The following is a 9,858-nucleotide window of genomic DNA, read 5'->3' on the forward strand; positions in this document are numbered from 1 at the left end:
TGTGTGCCTTGTATCTCTCTCTCTCTCTCTCTCTCTCTCTCTCTCTCCCCATCTCATACTGCAATGTACGACCTCCTGTGTGTCTCATTAGTGGCTGGCGGGGCGTGGGAAAATGGGCCGCCGGATTCGGTACAGTCGCCCAAAGACTGCCCCGCCGGAGACGCTGCTGGACTTTCTGTGCATCCGCTTCTCTTACCTCTCACGCGGCGAGTGGGAGCGGCACCTGGCAGCGGGGCACTTGCGGGTTTGTAGCCCCATCGATAGTAGCACAGTAGCAACGTCCGGGGACTACGTGCTGCGCCAAAATGACGAGATCAATTTTGACCCACCACGGGAGCTTGAGCCAAGCGTCGACGAATACATTTACGTTGTGCACGACGACGACGCGGTCCTCGTGTGCGTCAAGAATGGCAATCTGCCGGTGGCGGAGGGGGGGCGCTACTCTGGCAACACGCTGGTAGGTCTGCTTCAGCGACGCAGCGCGGAATCCGTCGTGTTCGAGGATGATGCATCCGCCGGTAAAAAAAGGGATCGGGCGGAAGTGGAGAATGGGGATGCGGGGATCGCAGCGAATAAAATGCCCGCGTCGTACCATCCCGTCCACCGTCTGGACAAGGAGACATCTGGCTTGGTCGTATTGGCGAAGCAGGCGGCGGCGGCAAGAGGCCTCTCCACACAGTTTGAGCAACAGTCTGAACGGCTCGCGGCAGAAGTGGCACGATGGAGTGAGCCGCCTGGATACAAGTTGAGCGCCGAGGAGTTTGAGACGTTTGTGTCGGATGGGAAATATGTCAACAAATCTTATATCGCCGTCTTGGCTGGTGCAGCTCCTGAAGGGGCTGCCTTTGTCATGTGCGACCGCATTGGCCTTCTCTTTGACAGCCTGCCCAAAGAAGGAACGACGGAGGGTGTGAAGCAGCATACGAAATTGAAGAAATTGAAGATGACATGTTATCCTGCGAATTTGAGGGAAAATCCCCGGCAGCTCGGACGTCCAGCAATCTCTCGGATTCGTATTCTGGGCAGTGACAAGAAACTTGGCGTCTCTGTTGCGCGTGTGGATATTCTGACAGGAAGAACACATCAAATACGACTACACTGCGCCCAGCTAGGCTACCCAGTGCTTGGCGACAAATTGTACGAGACCACTACGCCAGGTGTGGTGGGCGGCGGATGCGCTGTTGCAGATGACACGTACCTTGCGAGAGCGAGGGGAAGTGAGAGCTTAGTGAGCGCAGCAGCGCCACGTTTGCGAGTGAGGCGGCATCTTTTGCACGCTGCTGCGCTGTCGTTCCTGCATCCTGTCACTGGGGAGCGCATGGCGTATTTCGCGGATCCACGTGAGTGGCTTCTGCGTGATATCGTGGAAGAAACGGAAGGAGCGGCCGTAGAGACCATGGCAGATGGAAGCTGTTCAGCCCTTGAGGCGCTGCAGCAGCTCTTGGGGAGAGCCATGGGTGCCTTGGCCCTTTGATGACGAGCCCTTCCAGAAACCACCCCGACGACGTTAACAACATGGAACTGGACTGTGAGGAAAGCCTCCACATACATGTGCCGCGTGTTTGCTTGTTTGTGGTTTCTGCTGTTCTTGAGAAAAGGACCACTTGTGTGTCTGTGTTTATCTTCATCGCAGTTGGTTTGGGGTGTTCCTTCTCTTCCGCTCTGCGGCTGTGTGACAACAAAACAAAAACAAAAAGATGAAGGCCGCACGTGAGCCCTTCAGAAGAACCGTGTAAGTGGACGAGGGAGAGAGCCATAGCACGCAGGCACACACACACACACACAAGTATATATTTCTGCCCCGGCAAAGCAGGATCGCGTCATGGCGAGTGGCCCAACGAGGCCCGCAGTGAACGAGGCTCGTCTTCTCTTCGCAGCGGAGGTGTTCCTCGCAAACATTCCCTCCATCGTGTCAGACCTCGGCTCCGCCAAGTACGCACTGTTTTCTTTTTCCGATAAGTCCAGAAATGAAGTGAGGGAGAAGAGTTCACTGATACCTGCGCTGAGTGACGCCTATCGCGAGTTGCTCGAGGTGCGAGGCAGTCTGCGCGAGGAACAGCAGAGATTGAACGAACTTGAGACGCAACTGGTGCGGTCGTCCCCGCCCAAGTTCCTCGCGATGGAAGAGGTCCCTTCTGCAGGCACGCCAAGCGCAGTCCCCATTACTGACAGCCGCTACAGCGATTCTGCAGAGGCCCAAGGGGAATTACTCTTGGAAGAAAATTCTCTGACGCCCTCTGCTGCAGCTGCTGAAGTGACCACGTCTGCGTTCGCAGGTGGGGCAAATAGCCATGAGGCGCTCAACGGCGCTGCACTCAGCGGCGATGCCGCGCAGCCTCTGGTGGTTTTGAGCACGGACGATCTCAAGTGGGTGCGGGAATCCGAGTCTTCACTTGAGGAGGAGCGCGAGAAGCTGGCGGCTCTCGCGAGGGAGACAAACGAGATGGAGGATCAACTGGAGGAGGACCGCTTCCGCTGCGAAGAGATGGCAAAGCACGTTCAGAGCCTTAGGTGCAAGTACGAAGCCGTACGCACGGAACTTATGGCAGTCAAAAGCGAGCGGTGGCAGAAAGCCACGCTACAAGAGGAAGGAGCAGGACGAACGGAGGTTTTCAATGAGGCTCAGCGAGAGCTGGAGGAACTGTTTGCGCTCTGTCGACGCGAGGAGTTGGCGATCATCGCAGGTGCCGTAGGCGAGGTACGCGAACGTGCCTACAGAAGCCGCAAGGAGCTCGAAGAAAAGAAACGCTCTAACGAGGTAGAGCTGGCGGTGTACCAGATTGCCTACAAGGAGCAACAAGCTGCTGCAGATGAGCTAAAAGACGCTGTCAGTTATTTTAAACGCCAGCAGTGGGAATTGGAATTGATTGCAAAACGGCAGGAGATCGAAAAGTTTAAAAGAAGTAGTATACGTCGACTATTGATGTCTTCTTTGAGCATGTCTTCGGACGCCAGAGAGATGGCAACGGAGGAACTGACAGAGGAGCACCTTGAGGAAGTTCACGAAGAACACCGCATGGTGAGTTTTTTGTCTGCACGCGTTGGTGTGATGGAGGCGCGCCGAAAAGCGATTGCGGCGGAGTTGCTTCACATTTCCCCCTCAGAAACGGACTCCACCCGTGTGGAGTGTGCGCTGCGGCGCATCCGAAACCTGTTGGAGGAGGAAATCACCATTGACGAGTCCACGCTGCAGGAGGACGAGGGTGTAGCCTCTTGACGTAAAAGGGAGGCCTCGTCGCCGCCTCCCCAGTACGATAGACCTCTCCCTTGATTGCTTGCTCCTTGGAACAGGTAGTCTTTGCCTCCTCGCTGGCCTTCTTGCGATCAAATGTGCGGCGTAATACACACACACAGATACATATATATATATATATATATGCCAGAAGCTTCCATATCTTGTCACCACCATTTTCGCTTGTATTTTACTCTAGTTGTGCCGTTTAACTCCTTTTTATTCCGCTTCTTCCGCATCTTCTTCAGTTATTTCTGCTGTTCTTATCCACGTTTTCTCTACCCTCACCTTTTTGCATGAGCAAAATAGAGAGAGTGGGAAGGTGGGAGACACGGCATTGACAAACGCCGGCCTCCTATTCACTGCTTGCGAAATTGCAGCTTCGAAAGTCGTGCAACAGCGGCTGCTGCTGCTGCTGTTGCGGTTGGTGGTGACGGCACAACAAGAAGTAAGGTACTTTTGTTGTTTTTCTTTTTTTTCTTTGGCGTGCGTGTTTCTTAGACGAGAGAAGGAGGTCTCTTCTGTAGGGACGGGATGCAGTACTCCATCTGCGTGGCCACGGATTGCGAGGGGGAAAAAGTTAACCTGCGGTTTCTCTTTGACTCCTACGGCCCATCGTTGGCGCAGCTTCTCAATCGCTCCCTCGTTGCGTTTAACAATGTATTTCGTCTTCGCTCAGTGCCCCGCACATTTGCCGTGAGTGCGGCTGTTGTATTCAACGATGTACACAACACGTGGGATCGCCTAGAACGCTCCACGCAGCTGCTGCACAACAGCCAGGTGTACCTCTTCCAGCCTGACATTCTTGATATGCCGGCGGAAATACCTGAGCCGTTCGAGGGTGCCCCACTGCTTGGCGAAGGCTACGTCTCGCCGCCACGTGAAGCATCCGCCTCGCCGCACGCCGTGGCGCCCTCACATTATGAACCGCGTCCCGCGGCCACGATAGAAACTCCGCGATGGTTGCCAAAGTGGCCTGGTAGTCAAAAGAAGTCATTGATGCCTGGCAATGGCAGTGGAAACCCCCACAGCAACCACTACTATGAGGTGAAGAATAATGGCACGAATGATAGGTCGCGACTAGCGTTGTTTTCAACTCCGAAGCGAGGCGACAACCGCGACCTACTGAAAGGTGGTCAAACGTCGCTCTTGAAGCAGAGTATCCACTCGTATTCTGCCTCGCCTCCGATTCGACAACCGAGGGAATTAAGCACCCGTAGCCGCAGCGACAGTAGGAGGAGCATCCTGCGTGAGGAGCGAGAGAAGATTGAGTATCAAATGCGGCTTCCCCTTGACGAGATGCGGCGTAGCCTGAGGGAAGAGACGCGACAGCTAGAGCGTAGCATCAGTCCCATGCAAAGACCAACGATGGATTGACCCCCCACCCACCACCACCCCCCAGTTTTTCAATGCTGAGGATGAGAATAGTTGAGATATAATAGAACCAAAGAGGGAGAGAGCATATATATGTTTTGTATGTGTGCGTGTGTGTGTCTAACTCCTGTTCATACCTGTTGCGTACATAGGTTTAGAGCCATGTGCTACGTCTCCCTTGATGGATGAGTAGTTTGAGCAATTTCCTTTTTGTTTGTATGCGTTCTCGTTCGAGTTGCTACACGTACTTCACTCTCTCATGCGGTTTTCCTTTTTTTTACTCTGCAGGACGCGCCTCATCGACATGGCGCAATTGTCCGCCCGTTCTCGCTCAGGGGACGAGAAATAAAAAGGAAAAACAAAGGCATTTCCTTTTTAACCAGCGGAGGATTGTCTTCGTGTGGAGGACGAAAGCGTTGGGGATTATGTATGGATGCCTCTTGTAGATATCAACTTTGTATGTTTATTTCCATAGGGCTAGAACTCCTGGACATTCCCAGGGGGAAAAAGACGTCATACAGCCATGTTCCATATTACTGGATGCCAAATACTACAAGTGTTTTATAGTTTATTACTGCGTAAGCACAAACAAGGGTGGATTTAGTGATGTATTTTTTTCACTTTTCTGCTTCCTGCGGCATCCATTTTTTCTTCTGTTATTGTTGTTGGCTTTTTGTCCCCGTTTTTCTAATGAGGCCGCCGCAAGAGACGGACACTTTTTCTGCTCCCTCCTCTTTCCTTTTCTGTACGCGTGCATCTACGTGTATCTGTGTACGGTTATCCTCTCCGTGCCTTGTAAAAGTGTATCGCCCAACTCGATCCGCTTAAGCTTTTCTTCACGCCGGTGCGCTTGCTGTTTCACAATGAAAAAGGGAAGCGGATTGAAGAGGCCCGAACGAGTTGGTCCCATGTCGGACCTAACGACGCTGCGGGCCTCCTGCAAGGCAATCTTGGCACGTCACCAGCGTGGCCTCACTCTTGAGCTGTCCTGCATTCTGTGCAGGCAGCGAGTGCGGGGGCAGCAGAGTGCCATGCAGCACTATGCCGACGCCCATGGCATTCATCCCACAAACCATGACAATATTGTAGACCTCGACGGATTTCTCGCGCACTTGCGCGGGCTGCTGTTCCTTCGCGACGATGAAAGGATGCACTGCCCGGTGTGTCGCGCGGCCTGCGGCGAGGAGGCCTCGTTGATGGCGCACATAGCCGAGGAGGGTCACAGCCGATGGGATACCGGCACAATCCCCACACTGGCACCCTTCTGTATCACAGGTGACAACGTCAAGGAAGAAGACGGGGATGGGGATGAAGATGAGGATGAAGCAGAAAATGCAGGTGGGAACAACGCTGCTGAGGATGAGGACGAGGATGATGGTGGCGAGGACTGGGGTATTGAACCTGCGGTATGCCTGTTGTGCGAAACAGAGTCAGAAGACTGCCTGCGTCATATGATTGATGCCCACGGATTTGACTTTCGTGCCGCGGTGCAAGCTCACGCGGGTGTGCATGAGGTGTACGATCTCATTAGAATTGTCAATATCATCCGAAAGTGTGTCGCGCAGGGCATTTGCCCTTTTAATTACCGCGATGAATCAGCCGATGTGGAGGCATGTCGTTGTAGTATAGCCGCATCCTCGCTGGAGGAGCATCTAAGGGAACACCCGCTCCATGCCCTTCCTCGCGTGCTGTCGTCTGACGACCGCGAACTCATCCCGGTGCTCTGCGGTGATGCCTTCATTTCCTCCGTCGTTGTGGGAGGTGACCTGCTGGCGCAGCAAGAAGAAGATCCGGACTACCCCATGGTGCCCACTATTGCGGAGATGGCAAAGAAACAGGCAGAAGGCAGGCAGGCAAAGGGAATCAGCTAGTGAGAGTGTTCTGCTTCTGAGGCACGTGCGACGCAAGAAGGACGGATGGGGCGAGTAAGTGTGTGTGTGTGTGTGTGTGTGTGTGACGCGCGGCGCCTGCCCCATACCTCCACCTTGACGTCTTTCTTTCTTTGTTGTTGTTGTTGTTGTTTTGCGTGATAATACCCAACGGCAGGTGAGGAAAACAAACCATCTTCCCAAGGGCCCAGCAAGGAAGGGAAGCTGCGTCAAAGGAAAAGGGGGTTCAACTTTGATAATAAGTTGGTTTTTTTTAAAAAAAGTGTTCCTTTTTAAGAAGAGCACACATGGCACACAACATACAACACAAGTAACATTTAAAAATGGATTTTAAAGAAAAAGAACAAAACGCTTTCGGTGCGTCATTTTTACTTTTTGTGTGAGTTTTTTTTTCTGTTCAATGCGAACCTCCTCATGACCCTGTTCTTTTGCTCATACTTGTGCCGTAACATATTGCACCAACCCACACAGGTGCTTGAGCGCACACAGTACTAGAAGCAGTAGAGGCAAACAAGGGATTGGAATTTCGAACGAGAAACCCAAGGAAGAAAAGGCAAACAGAGGAAGCCGCGTAGGTCAAAGGGTATGGACGACACACTCATTCCAAAATTCCTTCGCCTTGTGCGCAATGGCAGGACTCCGCTGAAGGGCTGCGAAGTATTCACCTTTGGGGATTTACAAATGCTTGACCTGGGCCCATGCTTTGCAGATGAAGAAATCCTGCAGGCACATCGCGCCAAGAAGGGGATGGCGTCGCAAGTAGCGCTTGTGGTTTCCGTCAAGGGTGCTGTGGCGGAGATTTGGCGTTTCCAAGACTACAGGGTACCGAGTGTGATGTCGCCCAACTCCAAAACACCCTCCGCCGCAGCTGTGTCTCAGGGACTTGTGATAACAGAGCAGCAGGAGAATTCGCTAAGAATATTGATACGTGTCATTTTTGCGCACCTGCGCATTCACGAATTATTTGTGGATATCGCATATATTGATGCCAGCGATATAGTCCTACGTCTGGTGGTGGACGTGGACGAACTCCCACACCTGGAAAAAGACAGCTGTGTAAGAAAGGTATGGGCAGTGGAGGGGCTGGTGAGCGTTAGCGTGACCTACAACCGTCTCTGGCGTGCCTCTCTCAAGCGCGAGGAAGATCCTGTAACGGTGAGTAATGTGGTGACAACCGTAAAGGGGGAATTCACCGCTGACCCACGTGTGGGAAGCGCGTTGGTGCCCTGTTCAGAGTCTGTGGGCAGTGGTCGCTCGTTTCCAACGCCGAGATTTGCACCAGCGCCGCTTCCAAGCTCTGTCGGATCAAGCTTTTTACCGCAGAAGTGGCCGAAGAGCCCTACCTTGGGTCTGTCTGAGTTTTCCCTTCCACTCGCCTCGACCGCCGTGGCGGATAACAGCTACTCTTACTATAAGACCCCCTCTCAAGGTGCTGTGGCTGCGGCAGTTGCGGCACGTGGCATACGCACTCCAGCTGTTCGTGGGTATACTTTCGCTTCAGTCCCAACCTTTGCGGCTCACATGACTGACACCCCCTCTGATGATGAAAGTGATATGACAAGTACTCAGGGGCAGCTTCATGAATTGTTGGAAATCTGTGAGGTAAGCCTGCATGAGGCAACCATTAGTATCCAAGAGGTGCTCTCTACACTTGAAAAGAAGGCAATCTACCCTTAAGAGATCACAGGGAACGACAAAAACAAAAAAGAGGAGGAGGATGGAAACTTCATCATGTGTCTGGCAATATGTATCTACATAGAACCAGTTACATTGTCCCTCTTGTTGTTCTTGTTGTTTCTTTTGTTTGTGGTATTTCTGTCAGGCGCTAAGCATGCCAGTGAAGAAGAATCATCTCACATTGGCCGCAGCGTTGAAAGGAAGCTGAACCAGGTGGATTCTGCTGATTAGATGTAGAATGAGAGCATACGCACATCAAAGAAACAACCACAAATTGCTTACTTCCCCTCTATAGTTTTCTGACGTGCGGTTTTTTTTATTTGCTTTTTTTCTCTGCGCGCTTACGTTTTCTTGTCGTTGTATTTGTTGCTTTTGCCACAGACACACACACACGGCTAGTTTCAGTCGCGCCTCTACCCGCACCCCGCTTCTTTTGCATCCCTTGGGGATGTGTTTATACGTCCTATGGTGAGCATGTGTGTGCGTGTGTGATGTGACCCGCCACGCCCCCGATTTCTTCTTTTTCTTCCACGCCTTGCTTCTCATTTAGGGGTAGATGAGGGTTGTTCCCTCGGCAGGATGCGGCAAGGGTTCTTCAAACAGCCTTTGACTTCATTGACAGTTGTGGAGCCGTCAATTCGTGGCATCTCGTCGGCGCACAGTTCATCTCTGGCTCAATCTACCCCACGCTCCTTCATCACGGGCGAACGCTATTCACAGAGGCTCGAGACACAGCTGATGCGCTTTGGGCGCCAGATGAAGTTCAACTCCCCTCTCTGGATCACAGAGAAGCAACGTAAAGAGGAGGGTTTGCAGTTGCGCTCGGTGAATGAAATACCTTTTTGCCCACCGTCCACGGAGAGAATGGAATCCATTCCTATTGTCGTGAATGCCGCCTTTGTGGAGGAAACCGATTTGTTCTTCTTCTTCATGCGGCGGCCTCTCCCAGTACGCGGCGTCTCCAGTGGGCAGCACTGGATATACACTGAAGGCCAGTGGAGCGCAATATCTCCTTCAAAATCCTCATTTCCATGGATGGAAAAGCTTTTTGCGTGCGTCAACTGCATGCTGCTTGAGACACGCCCACCCCAAGCCTCTTCACAACGTGACGTCACAGCGTCCCTCGGCTGCCAAGGAAGAGAAGTAAAGAGTCGCATGCGTGAGTTGATTCTTCCGCCTTCCACAGCAAGCGGGAGACAACCAGAGTTTTTTTGGATTGACCACACGGCCGTTGTCTTGCATGGTGTGGCCCTCTTCACCGATGCAGCTTGGTTCCCGTTAAATGCAATCACTGTGGATGCTTCCTGCATGTACAATATGGAGCAGGTGGAACTGCATCGTAAACAGCACAGACTGTTTTGGTGAAATTTTATTCGGGTGCATATATTTTATTTACTTTTTATCCCTTATGGTGGGAAGTGGGTTGGATGGTGTGCTATTCTTACGGGGATATTTGCTTTTAACGACGGTGTGCCATGCACATTGGAGATGGGAGTCGCGCGGAGGCGGTGCGCTGTCGTGGGTCGCCGCGTGCCACCCGCCACAGTTGCAGCAGGGCCGGAAAAATAATGAGACGAAAGTGAACCCTTAAAAATTAGCAATAAGAAAAAAAACATGGACTTGAATTTGCCTCCGTTTTTTGTTTTCTTTTCTGGAGTGTGTATCTCTGCTTATGTGAGGAGCTTG

General features: G+C 52.3%; 6 protein-coding genes across 6 annotated transcripts, besides 6 other annotated features; all 6 read left to right on the forward strand.

The window, feature by feature from the left end:
• Positions 1-13: 13 nt before the first annotated feature.
• Positions 14-47: a microsatellite.
• Positions 48-112: 65 nt separating this feature from the next.
• Tco025E_07861 (putative RNA pseudouridylate synthase) lies at positions 113-1,474 on the forward strand (the record flags this gene model as incomplete). The annotated part of the gene is made up of 1 exon (XM_029374720.1): positions 113-1,474. One exon carries the CDS (start codon positions 113-115, stop codon positions 1,472-1,474), a length of 1,362 nt encoding a protein of 453 aa, XP_029225175.1.
• A 285-nt stretch (positions 1,475-1,759) lies between these two features.
• Positions 1,760-1,785: a microsatellite.
• A 37-nt stretch (positions 1,786-1,822) lies between these two features.
• Tco025E_07862 (uncharacterized protein) lies at positions 1,823-3,217 on the forward strand (the record flags this gene model as incomplete). Its single annotated transcript, XM_029374721.1, has 1 exon — positions 1,823-3,217. The coding sequence occupies one exon, from the start codon at positions 1,823-1,825 to the stop codon at positions 3,215-3,217; it is 1,395 nt and encodes a 464-aa protein (XP_029225176.1).
• Positions 3,218-3,340: 123 nt separating this feature from the next.
• Positions 3,341-3,378: a microsatellite.
• Positions 3,379-3,631: 253 nt separating this feature from the next.
• Positions 3,632-3,665: a microsatellite.
• A 101-nt stretch (positions 3,666-3,766) lies between these two features.
• On the forward strand, positions 3,767-4,609 carry Tco025E_07863 (uncharacterized protein; the record flags this gene model as incomplete). Its single annotated transcript, XM_029374722.1, has 1 exon — positions 3,767-4,609. One exon carries the CDS (start codon positions 3,767-3,769, stop codon positions 4,607-4,609), a length of 843 nt encoding a protein of 280 aa, XP_029225177.1.
• A 905-nt stretch (positions 4,610-5,514) lies between these two features.
• Tco025E_07864 (Zinc finger Transcription Factor family member (ztf-7)) lies at positions 5,515-6,477 on the forward strand (the record flags this gene model as incomplete). The annotated part of the gene is made up of 1 exon (XM_029374723.1): positions 5,515-6,477. One exon carries the CDS (start codon positions 5,515-5,517, stop codon positions 6,475-6,477), a length of 963 nt encoding a protein of 320 aa, XP_029225178.1.
• Positions 6,478-6,535: 58 nt separating this feature from the next.
• Positions 6,536-6,562: a microsatellite.
• Positions 6,563-6,608: 46 nt separating this feature from the next.
• Positions 6,609-6,631: a microsatellite.
• Positions 6,632-7,080: 449 nt separating this feature from the next.
• Tco025E_07865 (uncharacterized protein) lies at positions 7,081-8,172 on the forward strand (the record flags this gene model as incomplete). Its single annotated transcript, XM_029374724.1, has 1 exon — positions 7,081-8,172. One exon carries the CDS (start codon positions 7,081-7,083, stop codon positions 8,170-8,172), a length of 1,092 nt encoding a protein of 363 aa, XP_029225179.1.
• Positions 8,173-8,751: 579 nt separating this feature from the next.
• Tco025E_07866 (uncharacterized protein) lies at positions 8,752-9,537 on the forward strand (the record flags this gene model as incomplete). The annotated part of the gene is made up of 1 exon (XM_029374725.1): positions 8,752-9,537. The coding sequence occupies one exon, from the start codon at positions 8,752-8,754 to the stop codon at positions 9,535-9,537; it is 786 nt and encodes a 261-aa protein (XP_029225180.1).
• Between the last annotated feature and the right edge of the window lie 321 nt (positions 9,538-9,858).

The sequence above is a fragment of the Trypanosoma conorhini genome (assembly GCF_003719485.1).
Source record: "Trypanosoma conorhini strain 025E chromosome Unknown Tco_14.4_contig_00650, whole genome shotgun sequence".
NCBI classification, from domain to species: domain Eukaryota; phylum Euglenozoa; class Kinetoplastea; order Trypanosomatida; family Trypanosomatidae; genus Trypanosoma; species Trypanosoma conorhini.